This window comes from Python bivittatus, unplaced genomic scaffold, assembly GCF_059951505.1.
Source record: "Python bivittatus isolate LINGU-HERP-01145 unplaced genomic scaffold, Pbiv_v1 ctg000700_np1212, whole genome shotgun sequence".
Lineage (NCBI taxonomy): Eukaryota > Metazoa > Chordata > Lepidosauria > Squamata > Pythonidae > Python > Python bivittatus.
The window spans coordinates 8,400,335-8,417,791 of record NW_028277098.1 but is presented as its reverse complement, the minus strand read 5'-3'; the positions used below and the strand labels follow the sequence as shown (position 1 = coordinate 8,417,791).

Here is a 17,457-nt window from a genome sequence, read left to right as displayed (position 1 = left end):
GATCTCCCACATCACTCTCCTCCTCCTCGGAGATACATTCCATCACAGGAGCTCTGCTCTCTCTGTTACTTTTTCTATCCTACCATCGTCTCCTAGTGGTGGGCCTACTCTTTTCTTGAAACCAAGATGAGGCATCTTTCTTCTAGGGACCAATGCTGAGAGCCAAAAATGTTTCAAAAAGTATATTAAAATATTGTAGAAAAAATGCATTATAAAAAGAGACATAGATCAGGTATAGAGATCTACAGCAAAAAATGAATGCATTTTCCTTTAAACTGATCCTGCCTTTTTCTTTCCTGGAAATAGAAAGAGAATGCAACAATATTTTATATCTCCTTACCAGTTGGTTTGATCCATGTACTGCCGTAGTACAGACAAAATTAAGTGGCTTTATAAAATCTTATAAATATTAATGCTATGTCAAGTAGTATTTGTTTCCATGGTTTAAAACTCCAGTTGGAGTAATATTTTTGTATTGTCTCTAAACCATTATAGTCAAGTATCCTTTTCCTTGGTTCCATATAGAGTTTTTCTAATGAATCATGGAATCACCATTAAAAAAGACCTTACAGTGGCCATAATTCAGGGTAAAAATGAATATAACACATATTAAAGCAGCAGATTAGATTGGAAGTGTCTTCATCTAAAGTTAAGTACAAAGTACAAAGAAGTGGTGACCTCTTCCAGATCAAGTTCTAAAAAAAAAATCTTAAAGAGTATAAAACATGATTCCTGGAATTCTTTCCAATCCCCTAAAATAGCTCTGCTCTGGGTCACATGGCCAGGAAGGAAGAGGAAGTGCAGCTTAGAATGGAGAAGTTGGTGACATTTTGAGCAACTGTCTAACTGCTTCTCCCATAGGAACATATTTGCAGACTTTTTTTCTGGATCTCTTCTCTCTGCAGCTCCCAACCTGATCTGGCCTGATCTTCAGACTTGAACTTCCTTTTGCTGGTGTCTCCCTCAACACCACATTTGATCTTGTTCTGTTAAGTTTTTGGAGAGTCATCCTGCTCTTGAAGAAACACATGGACAGGCAGAGCCCTGAGCCCTTTTATATCATATTTTATATTATATTTATTTTTTAACTATAAATAGAATCTGTAAAGAAAAGTCCCATTAGGTTGAACTGAGTAAAAATGGTCCTGTTAAATTTAAAATATCGCTCCATTTGGAACTTAGGAGGGAAAAACTGCTGTGAGAGATGGTTTCTTTTGATTTTACCAAGCTCCGGAATAGTTTTGCACCTGTTTGGTAAATGTTTGCATTCCAAAAAGTCAATTGAAAAATGAGTGCCTACATATTAAAGACAGACATCCTTCCTGAACACAAGGGGTCAGACAAAACTGAGGGCTGCACTAGCATTTCCCATGCTAGTATTTCTATTATGAAAATTGCAACATTAGACTTCCTCTAAGTAGAAACAACTCATGGGACTGCATTTCAAATACTCCTTTACCATTTATTGTCTTGATAAACTGCCAATGAGAGATCAGGAAAAAGATTGGGTTGTTTCCCTTCCAGCTTCTTTTAGTAAGGCCTCAGCTTTTCCTCAATTAGCTGGAAATGCAATAAAGGAAGTTTCCATTCATGGACTGTTTTGTGTGTCCCTTTGAGTCAGTCCATACAGTTTTCTTGGCAACATTATTGGAAGTGGTTTGTTACTTCCTTCATCTTCCTAAGGCTGAGAGAGAATGACTGGTCCAAAGTCACCCAGCTGCCTTCATGCCTAAGGTGGAACTAGAATTCATAGTCTCTTGGTTTCTAGCCTGGTGCCTTAATCTTTATGCCAAACTGGCTGTCACATGTACAGTAGTTCTATAATTCAGCAATGACTTTCTCCTGGACAACATCCTGCTATAACTTTTACTCATATGTAGATCACACTCAGTTAAGGTTCTCAAGTTATGTTAATTAAAAAACTCTTACTACCAAGTTCAGCCTGCTTATTGTTTCCTGTTGAGCACAGGTGGGGGTTATTGAGAAATTTGCTCCAATTAATGAAGAGCATTTGTGAATTATTTTAAAATGACAATTTCTGTTCTTACAGAAAGCAGGATTACCAATTTCCTCGTTTCTTCTTTTTATAAAGGAATACTATTTTGCTGTAAACAATTACATGAAGAAACAATAATAATGAATGGAAATCAGTATCAAGCCCACTTTCCACATGGGAACAGAAATAGGTGTTGGAGCTATTAATAGCTTTTTAAAATGATAAAGTCAAGCTTCATTCCTGGTGACTACATTGACACATAATTAGCTTTTCTGTACTAATTGTCTACCTGTGCTCAATAGGAAATGAGCTATACTCATAAATAGAACAATTTTAATTAAAGGTCACAGATCCCTAAAAGCCTCAAAAGTTTTGTGCCACACTACATATTAAGCAAATTAATGCTACAGTTATGTTTTATTACTTCCCAAAAATCTGAAAAACATGGGAGAACAGCACAAAAACTGTAAGAATACTTATTATGTGAGTACTCTGTAAAATGTGAGTGCGCAAAGAATAGCAATTCCAGAGAAAATAGCTGGTGTGGCCCTTGAAGTTCCTCTCTTTGCTTAGCACAGCATGAGCAAAGATTATTAGGTTTGAAATAATATAAAGCTCTGTCTCAGCAGTTGACTAATAAAGACTATTTCATATTCACTAGTTATCAACTGATATTTCAGAAATTGAGATGAATTTGTCACAGTGCATATATTCTCCTTCGCTGGAAGTTATCTTCCCTGTGGTCATATCACTGAAGGTGAAGTCTCTTATTTTAGATGTTAAATCTCAAAAGTGGGAGGAAAGTAGAGAGGAAATTGAGAGGAAGAGATGGGACCCTGAAATGGCAGAGAGACAGAAGAATCCTGTTTCCCTTGTGCTGTTGATGAGAGTTTATTTGGCCAAGCAGATGAAGATTTCTTTGGACCAGATGCTGGTCCAAAATAGCAACACAAAACAGCACAAAATAGCAACATTGCTCACCCTACATCTCTTCAAGGGTTAGATGTGTTTTATCCAGGTTCCATCAGGATGAGTTTGCCCCCAAATCCGCAGCCTGACGACAACTTACTGACATTGAAAACAATCCTGATTGTAATTGTCTGGACTTGCTGCTGGGAGATTTTCCCTTTCCTCATCCTTCCTGCTCAACTTTGCAATGTTGGAAATTCCTATTATCTTTCCAGTTCTTCTGAAGCCGGAATTTTTATAAGTTTTCTATGTGGTTGCCAGGATTAAAAAAAGAAACACTCTAAAAAAAAGAGTGTCAAATACCAGTCTCGGGGTTTTGGTGGTTGTTTTTGTTTTAAATAACTAGTTGGTGGACACTGCCAAATCACATCTGAACTTTCAGTTTCTGAGTATAGATAAAGAGCCAAATTACCCATTAAAAAATCAGTTGCCTTGCTCCTTTTGCAGATAAAGGGGATACTTAATTTTTAAATCAAAACAGGGGTGTAGGAATGGGAACCCAAGTCCTTCTTGCCTTTCCATGCTCTGCAGCCTCAAATACATTTCTTTCAGCTCAGCTCCAATAGCTGAGAAGAAAAGGACTTGAAAGGACAAGACATGGGTTGTTAAGGCTGAATTGCAGTGGAGTGCCCTCAACATTCTCTGGGGGCAACAAGGTGACTGATCTACTGTCATGTTTCATTCATACACAATTCCAGGGTTCTAAATCCTTTGGGAATTAAAAAGGCTCACAGCTGCAAAAATCATCCTCAGAGCATGGGGACTGGAAGGAAGTACGTGATCTGATGGTATCACAGCTGCTTTTTTCTCCCTGGAATGCTTGGATTATTTCATTAAAAAAAGCCTTCATGATGCCATCACCTTGTGACCTCTTCTTTTTCACTGGCTGCTGTTTAGCTGGCAAGGAAACTCACAACCCAAGAGGCAGAATCATGCGTGCTACTTTCAGTATGTGTTTATGTGGGGGAGGTTGTAAAATGTAATCTGCTGAATGGAGTGACAGCTGGACAGTTTGCATCATCTCTGCTGAGAGCCTTAGAATTGGGACAGATGATGTTCCCACCTCACCTAAACTGCTGAAGAGAGCATGAAAGCGTTGCTGTTCTTGTTGTGGACACCTGCTTTCATCTCTCAGGAAAGATTTCTGCAGTTTTGGTATTTTAACAAGACAGACTATAAACTCATTAAAAATATAGGACAGGACAGCGGGGCAAGAAAAATATGTCTGTACAACATGGGGAAGGAGGGTCCTCCCAAACCTTTTCCAGCTTTCTTAAATTGTATCTTCAGCTTCTTGCTGAAGAAGGCACTTTAGCAGAAAGGTTATCTTTGTCTCTTGGAAATGGTTTCCTCTTCCTTCACTTATGGCATTCACACAAATTCAATCTTTTTTATTCTTGCCATTCCCTGCACATACAGGGGAGATGGATAGGAAGGAAAGAGATCATAGTGGAAGGACAGGCAGCTAAAAGCAATGTTTTATTTTTAAATGAAATGATGAAACCTGCAAAAGTGATTAATTGTTACAGGACTTCATCAAGCAGAATATCATGCCTACACATTCATGGGACCATTTCTCAGCTATAATAAAAAGATGGGGAATATTTGGCACCTTTCAGGAAGGTGCATGTGGAAAATTCAGAAGTACAGAGCACAACACTAAGGAGCCATGTTTATTGCAATGATCATTGGGTGCTTCCTTTACAAGAAAGCAAATGGGAAAGGAAAGATTTTTATAGACGTTGTAGGCTGCAAGGCAGGAAGTCCTCGGGAGATGATTTGCTGGGCAGTTTGGGGAAGCTAGGGAGGTCCTTGTCCCTGTATGTGAGGTTGTTTCTATCGCTAGGCAAAACGGCCCTTTCAGGAAGGCAGCGGAGCTGCCGAAGTTCATGCTGAAGGAGATGGAATGTTGAGGTCATCAGGAGAGTGTCCCGGATTGAGGATGGAACCCTTTGGGGCTTTTCTATGGTGCAATTCCTTTGTAAGAGCTGCCCTTGAGCTGTCCTGTGAGCTGGTGAGGAGGCTTCTATTCTTTGGTTTAGATGGGATGGCAGGGGGCTTTCTCTGAAGGCAAGGAGGGTCAATTTGGGTCTGACAGGATTAGGCAAAGAGAGGAGCTGGATTTGGCCCTGAGGATGTCCAAAAGACAGGAAGGAAAAAGAGCGCAACCTCCATTTTGTTTGTTAGAGTGGACCGTGGACAAATGTCAAGAGTTTTTGTCTTACATTAAATACCCGGTGGCCATTTCCCTCCTTTTTAAAACATCAACTAAGATTTTTTGGAACTTTGGCTGCTGCAACCACATTCCAGGGACACAGAAAAAACTCTTTGGAGCAATGCTACATTCCTGTGGATATCCCTTCCTCAGACCCTGGCTGGAGCAGCCAAACCATAGTTTGAAAGGTTGGCACATCCTTTTTCTTTTTTTGCTAGAGAAAGAGAGAGACTGTGTGTGAACCTGGCTACATCTTATTTCTGCTAATTTCAGTATATATGAGATTTTACTATCAGCCCAAAGGTTAATCCAAGGTTCTAAGTCACTGTTGCTCCCTGAGGTTTACAAAAACCACAGGACTGACTATTTTGGCCCAGCATTAGAAAAAAGATGTAGCCACCACCCAAATCCACTCATCTCATCCTCCTCAGTTTCTTGTTTGTATCTAATAATACTGAACAGATGACATGATCCACATCACTCTATGAAGTAACCTTCAGTCCTCACATGCATTCATAGTTCTCGGATGGCTTCTTGCATGTTAGAGAATCTCAGCACAGTGACAATTACACATTTTGGATCATTAGATGCCACTGTAGGAGGGAAAAGAGGAGGGTGTGATACTGAGCTCTTGTTTGCAATAATGGAAATCTGTCCTACAGTATCCTCCTTCAGCTAGATGAAGGCATATATGTAAAAGATGCAGTCTGAGCAGGAGCAAAACCCAAGAGTGAGAAGATTAGGAACAGAAAAAAGAGAAGACTATGAAGCTGAGAGAAAAAAGAGAAAAATGAAACAGCTTCCCAGGAGTCAGGGTCCTTTTCTTAAGATGTTTTCTTTATAGAATCCCAGAATAAATTGAGGGCAGGAAGTCAGCCAGAGGTCTGTGTTGGATCTTCTACCTCCAGCTGCTGATCCTGCCCTCTGACTTCCCAGGCTGCCTTGTGGAGCAAAGAGGTTTTTCTTAGTCTATCAATCATGGGAAAGCATTCCCCTTTTTTCAGTCTCTGCTCAGCTCCTCACGTCCTCTGGCAAGCCTTCTATTTCAGAAACCCCAAAGTACGTAAGGATGTTGGAAACCGAACATCAGAAAGAAAAGAAGGGGACAATACACGAACACATTATGAGAAAATGTTGTAATTGTAATTATTATTAATTGTTATAACATTATTATTAATGCTGGGCAAAGATTCTGCTCTTTTCTTTTAAATCTGTTTGATGAAATACATCCATATATATGCACACACATACAAACACACACACACATAACAGAAATTATCTCAAAGGAGAAGAAAACTTTAGAAAAATTTCCAGGAGCATTGAGAAAAGGTGGCAAAGGATTGTTTATGAATGTCCTTTATAAACTTTTTTCCAGCAGCTTATAGCCTTCCCAGGGTTCATTCAATCCTAAGGGCAGACATGACGGAATTGTTCCCATTGGGAGCAATGTGTCATGGCTGATAATTCCCCTGAGAAATAATTGGAGAATTTCTCCTTTCCTAGAATAATTTATAGACACTGCCACACCATTTGTCTGTCTCTGAATTTGACAGAGGATTTCAAAATCCCATTTATCTCCTGCCCAAATTATTCTTTTTTAAAAATCCCAAGACAATTAGAACAAACTAAAGATGTTGGGCCAAAATCAGACTGTTATATTCCTGGTTCCCTACTAAAGTCAGAATGTTGTTCTCCTGTGATTGCCAGAGTCCAGAATGTTAGAAACATGTAAGTATCTATGAGCTACTTGTGTGGCCTGATTCTCAATATTCAATGAAGCATGTTCTTAAACTAAGAATTGATTTGGTCTGCACAAAAACCATGGAGAGAACTTTGATCACGTTTCAACAGAAAAACACCACATTCAGTACTTAATACTCATGTGGGTAAAATATTGCTAACCGTGTTTCAAAATACTTTTAGAATTTCAAAGCAATAAAGAGCAGGGGTTTAGTGACAAAATGAAGATAACACTGAATTGTCTTACCATCTGAGAGAGAATTGCAGAGTATTGACAAATTCCAACCTTCAGAGATTTGGGAACTGATTTGGCACTTGCTAAGTATGCCTCCCACTTTCCTCAGCCTAGCAAAACAATTATGATTCCACATTTATTATAACCTCACATTTAGAAGTTGGCAAAGCTAAGCCCAAAAGCTATTTGTAGTCATAATTCAATTCCCTTGAACTTCATTATCAGACAGAAGAGCCTTCTAGAGGGAGAAAGAAAAAGAATCTTGTCGAAGGCTTTCACAGCCGGAATACGATGGCTGGTGTGGGTGTTCTGGACTGTGTGGCCGTGTCCTGGAAGTTTTGTTTCCTAACTTTCACCAGCATCTGTGACCGGCATCTTCAGAGGGCCCTCTGAAGATGCCGGTCACAGATGTTGGCGAAACGTTATGCTGGTCACAGATGCTGGCGAAACGTTAGGAGACAAAACTTCCAGAACACGGCCACACAGCCCGGAAGACCCACACCAGTGACCAAAAAGAATCTTATTCAGCCAATGTCTCAAAGAGGGTGGAATCCAAGGGGTTCTTTTGCCTTCCTTTGCAGTTTCATTGCGTTAAGGAAGAGCAGGGATGAATGCCAGCTGCAACTCCTTCATGTCATTTTCCATGAGTAGATGGGCGACTGCCTAAAGTGGAGAACCTCCTCTATTTGTAAAGCTCTCCATATGATTTAGGATAGTGATTTTCCACAGTCATTACTCCCATGAAGAGCCTTTACTAGCAGAAGAGGCTCTCTGCTCCAGCAGCTTCTGGTGATTGTAGAGGGTAAGATGAAAGAATGGGTCTACTGCACATATCCCTTAAGCCAGCCAGAACATACTGGTTTCCTCAATGCCTGAAGCAGCTTCTGTTACTGGAGGTGACTCATTCCACGTGTTTCAAGAAGATTTAGGATTAATTCTTTCTGGCTGTGTTTGCATATTGTGCTAATAGAGCCAGTGTAGTTGCTAAGGTGTTGGGACTTTGACCAAGAAGACCAAGGTACAAGTTCCCATTTGATCATGGAGCTCACTCAATGACTTTGAGCCACTTATTTTTTCTCAGCCCAACCCACCTCACAAAGTTGTTGTTAGAGGATAAAATGAGAGGAGACTCCATGTAAGCTACCTTGCACTTAAAGAGAAAAGGTGGGATATAAATGCAATATAAATGATAAATAAAACCAACATATGGCTAACTGAACTTTCTGGATTCACCTAACACACCAAACCATTGGCTAAGCAAGTTGGCTGGACTGGCACAATGCCCTGAACAACAAATAAGCCAATCTCAACTTCTGAAGTGATAAACCTATGTAATTTCAACTGTGTGAGTTCAGATAAAGAATGACAGGATTTACTGCCTCTTTGTACTAGCAGTAATAACAAGAATCAGACATGCTGGCTTTCTGGGTGAATATGTTTTGTTGCTTACAGAAGCCCCACTTATAACCCACAGTTGTACAGCCCAAATATAGGTTTACTGCCTCTGGGAGAACTCAATTGAATCACAACTAATTTACTTTAACAGAAAATCAGTGACTGTAGTACTTTGAGAGACAGGCTTTCTTAGAGCCTGCTGAACAGGGAATGCAAACACTGTTATTAAAGACCTTTCTTTATTGTTCAAAATATTACAGTTACTAAGCACTAAAGAGGTAAGGACACTATCATTATTCACATGTAGCCAGCAGCAGACTTCTCTTTTTTTGCCGGTTTAATGATAGGAATAAATACGTTAGTTTTTTATACACAATGGAAAATAGAAATATTTTCTAAATATCCAATTAGACTCAGAGGTCATCCAGGTACAATCTTCGATTCAACCACAATCTCATTTTCGTCTTATTTTGATCTTTGATCTGATTATGCTTCTCAGGTGGTAACTGTTTAAAACCTATTTCAGCAAGATAGTCATGCTTGTTTTTCTGGTGCGGTGCATCCTGCGGAAAGACATGGTGGGATGCTGAAGTGGTCGAGTGGATTGTATTATACCATTTCTGATGTGATTCTCTAGCTACAGCCTATGGAATGGAAGATTTGGCTAAACAGATGTTGCCATTCACTTTCTCTACAGACAAAGAGGAAGTGATTCACTAGTGGGATTCCTTTGACTAGTAGGTGTTGGCCTACCTTCAGCAGATACCTCCAGGGTGAAACCACTGCCTAGCCTATGTTGAAGTTCCACTGTTAAAACAATGGTGGGAAGGGTTCTGGCCTATTCCTGGAATAGTAGAAATTGTGGAAAGAAAATGCATGTTCTGGTATAACAGCCAAACCTGCAGAGAGTTTAGATAGAAAGCAATGGAAGTCAGCAGGATCTATTCCCCCTCCCAGTGTCTGTCATCCAGAAAAGAGAGAACTCAGATAAGTTTATCTCTCTCCAGGATGCCCAAACATTACGCTTGGCTTTTCCATGAATTTTTTTTTTTTTTTTGCAAATAACGGGCTTAGGGGTTATCCTGATCACTCTATCACCAGAATGAGCAGGGAACCATTTTGGACAGTGTGCTTCAGTTTGTTGTAGGCTAACACCAAGACTGCACTGGCTGCTTCACAGAAGCTGGAATACCCCTTCAACTGACTCAGTGTTTACCATAATGTCTAATATCTTTCACAATTACATTTACCATGAATGCAGTCATACTGCAATCGCCATAATTCTTGTCTTGTAAATGGAAGGTTGCTGGTTTGAAATCTGCCAGAAACATTTTAAAAAATTACTATTCTTATTTTTCTGTGTGGTTAAAAAAACCCAAAAACAACAAACTTCCAGTGGTGCACAGTTTCATTTTTCCAGTCACCTGAAGGATACGGGTTTCAACCTCAGCTCACAAATAACCCAGAGATAATATGGGCTATTAGGGAGCTGAGGGTGATATCCTCACATCTCAAGTGATGGGAATAATGATGAAATGGTACACCACAGGACTTATTAAAAAAAACCCCACAAACACAGATAGGGAAAAGTAAGAAGCTCAGGGAAAGAAAAACAGTAGTAAAAACCCCACAGACATTTTTGCCAGGTTTTGAACCAGCAGCTACTGTTTAGAGGACTAGAGTCATTGTGCTATTACAGAGTTCATGGTAAAGGTATCTCTAAAAAGACACTAGAAGGCAATAGAGCAATAGGAAATGTTTCTTTTTAAAAAAGTGATTTGATATGCCAGTATGCATATGCCTTCTGATGCTTTAAATTTGTATACATAAAATCAGTTTACCTATGTGTATACATTTGTCTGTATATGTGATTATTTTATATCCAGAGCAGCTGGATAGCATAGTGGTTAGAACACCGCCTTTGAGGCAGGAGACCGGGGTTCAAATCCCGGCTGGTACCTACCTTACCAGTTGGGGCCTTGGGCAAAGACCCCCTAATGTTTCACCTGCCTACCTCAGATATGAGGGTGACACAAAAGTCATGCTGGCTCGGATGTTGCCCAGATTAACAAGGTCCGCATCAGATGTTGGGGAACCAGGACAATCTGATGATAAGTGGGCTACTGGAACAAACCATACATGGATGAGACAAGAGAACCTGGAATTGATGGAATGCTACTACAACAGCAGACCTAATGAGAGGGGATATATGAAATGTATAAGGGAATTAGGGATGGACAGAAGACCTACATCCACACTAACTGAGAAACAACTAGTTACCCAGTGCTTTAACATAGTGAAGAGGAAGCTGCTCTCACAACTTGAGTTAGACCAACTCCACATTACAACCTGGACTCAAGCAGACCTGGAAGAACAACTGGATGGTCAGCCAACACCCGAAGCTGGAATGTCACTGCCACCCCCTCCATTACAGAGCACAGCAGCTGATATGAGGCATAAGATCATGGATAAACTAGCTACAGTCAACCCTCGAGATCGATTACCAAGGCTCAGTGAAGAAGTACCATTGGATAGTATGCTAGAAGATGCCAATAGAGCCCACCAGACAATCCCTGGAAATGCTTGGCTACATGATCAAGAAGAACAGCAGTACATACCCCGCCCTCTGGAAAACGAGATTAGAGGCTAAGATCAAGGCCACTCAGAAAGAAGTCAGTCAGCTGGTAGAACTACAGAAGGGTGTGGAGATTAAGGATAAGACTCAGCTACTGAAAAAATACATGGGCCTGACTCCATCTGAAGCCCTAGAGACTGCTAAACAAAGGCTCACAGCACTGGCTGCCAGGCTAAGGAGATACACTAGAGAAGCAGAAGCCAAGAAGATAAATGCCCTGTTCTCCAAAGAACCATCCAAGGTGTACTCCCAACTGCAGTGCAATCACACAGTAACAGCAGAGCCACCAGCAGCGGAAACTGAACAGTACTGGAAGAACATATGGGAGAAAGAGAAGACACATAACACCAGTGCAAAGTGGCTGCAGGACCTGAAAGCAGTCCACAGCAATCTCCCAGAACAGGAACCAATCACCATCACAGTAGCAGACATCCAACAGTGGGTCAAGAACATGAAGAGCTGGACAGCATCTGGCTCGGACATGATCCACACCTACTGGCTAAAGAAACTAACAGCAGTGCATGATGCCTAGCAGCACAGATGAACCAGCTGCTAGCAGCAGGCTTCCACCCAAACTGGCTAACACAAGGAAGGACAGTGCCGATCATGAAAGACCCTCACAAGGGAACAGCAACATCAGGAAGAAGGAGCATGAGAAGCTGGAGAAGTACCAGGGCCTGAAGGAGGAACTAGAGAGGATTTGAAAAGTAAAGGCCAAAGTGGTCCCAGTGGTGGTAGGAGCACTTGGGGCTGTGACTCCTAAGCTGGGAGAGTGGCTCCAACAGATCCCAGGAGCAACATCAGAGCTCTCTGTCCAGAAGAGTGCAGTGCTAGGGACAGCTAAGATACTGTGCAGAACCCTCAAACTCCCAGGCCTCTGGTAGAGGACCTGAGATTGAGGAAGACACATACCACTCATAGGGGTGAGAGGGGAATTTTATACACATACATATACACATTTGTCTGTATATGTGGTTATTCTATATCTATCTATCTATCTATCTATCTATCTATCTATCTATCTATCTATCTATCTATCTATCTATCTATCTCTGTCCGTCCATCCATCCATCCATCCATCCATCCATCCATCCATCCATCCAGGAAGACGTTCTCACGGAGAGGAAAGCAACTGGCCATTGCTTTCCTGTAGCTGAAGGATAGGAGAACTCAGCAGCAAGGGAATTTTCCAATCGAAGGATGTTGTCTGGGCTGAATATCTTGCAAATTGCTGTAAAAGTATCTCAGTCCAAGCAGAATTTTTTTTTTTTTTGAAGTTGATTTGGAGTCAAGTTGGCAGGAGCATAGGGCAGGAGCAGCTTAAGCATGAATGATTAGCAATGTGGACTGAATCATGCTGAATTGCTAATTTCTGTTAAATCATACACACCTTCATTTCTAAACCATTTTTAAAATATTCTTACCAGATGGAGTAGCTGCATTTCGTACCTTTCTGAAGACAGAGTTCAGTGAAGAAAACCTGGAATTCTGGCTGGCATGTGAGGAGTTCAAGAAGATACGATCAACTACCAAACTAGCTGCCAAGGCCCACCGGATTTTTGAAGAATTTATTGATGTGCAAGCACCACGAGAGGTTAGCAGATGCAAGGCATGGATATTTGGGCAGGATGTGTCTGAGAAACAAGGGTGCTCCCCTTGGGTTAGTCAAACTTAGTACTTCAGCATTACCTTTAGAATTGGGGATATTTATGAGTCCTCGGTATGACTATGGAAATTGAAGAAGCCATGATCACTCTGATGATGTCTCATTCATCTGTGAATAGTTTGCATCATACTACAAGTGTTTTTTATCCTGAATGTTTGAAAAAAAAAATCCAAGGACATATCCTTACCTTCTCTCATATCATTTTATCTACACAACCCTGTGAAATATGTTAGACTTTGAGATAATAACTGGCTCACAGCCAACTAACAGTTTCATGGTGAAAGGGAAGGATAGGAGACAATTGTGATTAATAATTATTTTCATACCCAGACTATTTTTTACAAAAATCATAAGTTGGAAATACAAGTAGTCAGTACTCTATATTGCCACCAACATGTCAGCAAGCCTAATACCAAATTCACTTTTCATCTGAAAAGAAAGTACTTACAGTATTTTTGACTAGGTGACAAAGCCACTACATTTGAATGAAAGGAATAGAAAAATAATTTATTTCACATAAATTGTCTTATGCTTTTTCTCTCCTTAGGTAAACATAGACTTCCAGACACGAGAGGCAACAAGAAGGAACCTACAAGAACCATCACCATCATGCTTTGACCAAGCCCAGGGGAAAATTCACAGCCTTATGGAAAAAGACTCTTACCCCAGGTTCCTGAGGTCCAAAATTTATACAGACCTGTTGTCTCAAACCCAGAGGAGGCTCAGCTAGGGCAGGGGTCAAGAGGAGTGCCCTCCTTAGACACCATGAGCTTCCTGCACTAGCCACATCCATCTCTATGTGTGATGTTAAATTCATTTTCTTACAACAGCAATAGAAGGAGAGGAGAAATGGAAGAAGCATGGAGAGATTGAATTGTGTACATGGATAAAACATTTCACAGTATGAATCCAGTACTGTCTTTGGATCCTCATCCTTCTATGCATGCATGTCTGTATTTTAACTGAAGACCATGCATTTGTATAGCAGTAAAATCCTTAGCTCAACCCTGATAGAAGCTTCTAGAATATTCCAATATATTTGGACAAATCAATGTATTGGTGTAAAAGTAGGGTTAAGAACAATGGTCAGATTGGGCTACTGTCTGCAATGTTGCTGGAAGGAAGGCATATAAGAGAGTAAAAGCTGTACTAAAATCTCCAACCTGTTGAGATTGCAACTTCTGGTATTTCCAGTGGTCCAATCCCATCCAGAGGGGACCAAACTGGGAAAGGTGATTCTAAGTGAAAATAGAATAATATTGTCAAGTCCTCTGTCAAAATAATTCAGGTTCACATAATCTCTAAGTTTATAGACTAGGGATGGATAAACCCACAGGTCTTCAGATGTTTCAGCATCCTTTATTATGGCTATGCTGATTGCAACTGCTGGGATCACATCTGGTGGCAACATCTGGTGGGTCATATGGGCCCTGTCCCACTTTATTCATTAACTTCTGTATAAAACAGAAATGCTGAATTAATGACAGTTGGATGTGAGACTGGGTGTCCTTTCATCATTATTTTGAAGATTAGGTTTTTTTAAAAAAAAAAATTTGTACAAATGGACATTAGAGAAAAGAAAAGAATGTGCATTTCTTGTGCAATTTGAAGTGATTCCCTCATGTTGCTTGATAGTAAGACTGGTCCTGGCAAGGAATTCTGTATACATTTTTCATATTTCAGGATAAGGAGGCAGAGGTCTTTCTTCCAGGTCAAAACATCTGTTTCCTGCACAGAATGGACCAAGCCACCTTGATTAATATGGCTAGTTCTGTTACTGGACAAATTGTCCAAGGTGCTAAATTTTTCACATGACAGATGGGTATTAGAGGTAGCAAATTACATTTTGCCCTGGAAGGCTATCAACTTGTTCTGCTAACAGGAATCTCTGGGAATTCCCTTGGGATTGGATCTAGAATATTTAGTTAACAAGTAAGAACACATGGGTGCAACTTCCCTCACCTGATTATTCCAAAACCCCAACTGGGTGATAAATTTTTTTGGAACAAAATGGTGAATGGAAAGGGAGCGAAGGTACCCGGTGTGAGGTCCCGAGGCCTTACTCTTTTAAGAGCTTCATCCTGAAAGTGGCAAAGCTGCAGAACATACCAGACTCTAATAAAAATGATAATTTTCCTATTTTCATTCACACTGGGGGATTGAAGTCGCACTGATTTTTTTTCCATTGCTCTTATTTATTATTACCAAACTGATGTTGGTGCTCTACATACATATAATGACCCCGTTCCTAGGGAACCTGCTTTGGGGGAAAAATATTCCTCTTTCCTGATGAAAAGCTCTGTCTTGAAGCTCTGTTTGTGTGAACTGATAGATACTAGACATTATGCAGCCTGCATTTTTTCTTCTCTTACAGCAGCATGCCCAATTATGTATGTACAGCAGATGTTGTATTTCATAACTTGAGATTTGCAGCTTAAAATAGACTTCTCATAGACATCTGCGGTGTCATGATGTTGTCAGGCTTTGCAGAGAATAAATATTTCACGACAGACTTTGCACTGGATGTGGTTGCAGGGAGGAGGTTGGATTGCACAATTTGGAGGATGCAAGAAAACAGGATTTGAAAGCTAATTGACAGCCAAGATGCAAAGATACCTATGATATCAGAGGCTCTGTCCTCACAAATGTGAGGCGTATAAAAGAGTTTCTCACCTCTGCTGTAATGCTGGATTGGAAGTGGCCTTCTCTGAGGGATTTCTGGATTCAAACACCTGTCCCCTCCAGATCTGCAGAGGGTTACTTATGGCATCTCGGTAAGGCATCCTCTGACTGATTCTGCCATTAGTAGGCGTGTGGAAATAGTGGAATCACAAGGCAGAATGGCTTCTGTTTACAAGGCAAAGCATTCACCCAGATGATCCTACTGTCTGGGATGGGCTTATTTCTACTTACTACCAGGAGGACTCATGCGGGATTTCAGGTAAAGTGGAGAGAGAGGGGCAGACTGGATGAAGCAGAAGCAATAAACACAGGTAGATTAGTAGGGCTGGGTATGCACTGGATTCCCAGCTGCCACCATCCAAACCGGCCTGCAGATGTCTCCTGAGAAAATGTAGGACATTCCTGAGGCATTCCTGAAATTTCCATTTACTGCCAGAGGCAATTTCAAAGCATTGCTAGCTGTCTGGAGCACTTCCTGATGCTTGCACAGGATGGGGGCACAAAAGGTGCTAAGCCACTCTGTGATGGGCTTAGTTTTGGCTTGGCATTTGATAAGAACTCACTCAATGCAGTCTGATAACCCTGGTTTATGACTTACCATAGAACGAATAGAATACTGCTAGAGCTGGTTGACCTCTGCAGTAGAATCATACAACAGAGATTTTGCTGAAGAATAACCCAGCAAAATCAAGGTAGGGAATTGCAAATATGAATGCTGTTCCAGGAGGAGGAGCAGGACATGGCTGCTGGGAGTTGTTCCATTTGAATTTATTTCTGGTGTGAGAACGCATTCAAATATGCAGTCCCCCATCTGTAGGAAGAAGAAGAAGAAGAAGAAGAAGAAGAAGAAGAAGAAGAAGAAGAAGAAGAAGAAGAAGAAGAAGAAGAAGAAAACTGAGCCATATGAGCCATTTTGTAGATCTGTGGTTAGAGTTCAGAAGGAATCAAATATGCTGGATAAAGGAGGAGGAGGGAAAAGGGATTTCCTAGTGGGGACATTCTAAAGTTACAGAGTAAGAATAAGTTAGGAGATTTCTTAAGGAATCAGGGTTAGGCTATCTATAGTTTTTTGTGGGTATCAAATCTCTGGATTTTGGTCATGTAACACCTACAAGTGATGAGAGCTTTCTTTAGCAAAGGGGAAGGGTACTTGCGGCCCTTCGTATGTTGATGCTGAACTATTCCTCCCAGCATCACTAACCAGCATGGCCCATGATGGATATCTGAGATGTATTGCAACTACCCTCACCTCCTGACTTAGCAAATGCTTAAAGCATTCTGAAGCAAGTTTTTAAACAGACATTTATTTAGCATATAGTAGAGAATGGAAAAATACTTTAATATAGGCTTGTGCTCATTATTCTGAAGTAGTCACTCTGATGGCTTATTTGCAAGGCTGCTTCATAAATATTCTTTCTTCTTTCATGTGGACTGCTTTAGGCTGCAGTCTTCTAGCCCTTGCATGGAAGTAAGGCCCATTCATCTTAATAGGCTTACTTTGAAGTAGACATACCAAGATTTGCACTATTAGTCTTTCAAGATTGCTATGTCCTTTTCACTATGCTGATTATATTTTTCTGTAGAAACTGTAGAACCTTAGATGAACTTTCTGCTTTCTGCATTCTCTTTTAGACTACAGGAAAGAGACTCAATCATATTTTTAAAGTATAATGAAAGGAAACATCTTATCTGAAAGCAGTGTAATTATTTTGGTGACTGCTTTTGTGCAAGGAAATTCTTTCTTTCTTGGAAATGAAAATAGCCTAATTATTTAGAACCTTGTTTTAATTGAAAAATAGGCATCCATTGTAAATACCATGTGAACAGTGCGGCCTCATGTGATGAATGGTTTCTTTCCATGTTAATAAATTCAAGGAAATGGATGTGGCCATTAATTATTGCAATATCTATATATCTATATATC

The 17,457-nt window shown here is 40.5% G+C and overlaps 1 protein-coding gene across 4 annotated transcripts in view; it reads left to right on the top strand.

Moving 5' to 3' along the window:
• Positions 1–17,398, top strand: part of RGS8 (regulator of G protein signaling 8) — a 38,956-nt gene extending 21,558 nt beyond the window's left edge. For all 4 annotated transcript variants that reach the window (XM_088153984.1, XM_088153983.1, XM_025168965.2 and 1 more), the window contains 2 exons: positions 12,613–12,779; positions 13,399–17,398. In XM_088153984.1, coding sequence (XP_088010110.1) covers positions 12,613–12,779; positions 13,399–13,581 — 350 coding nt within the window. In that variant the 3' untranslated portion in view covers positions 13,582–17,398. The remainder of the gene's footprint in view (positions 1–12,612; positions 12,780–13,398) is intronic.
• Positions 17,399–17,457: the final 59 nt, after the last annotated feature.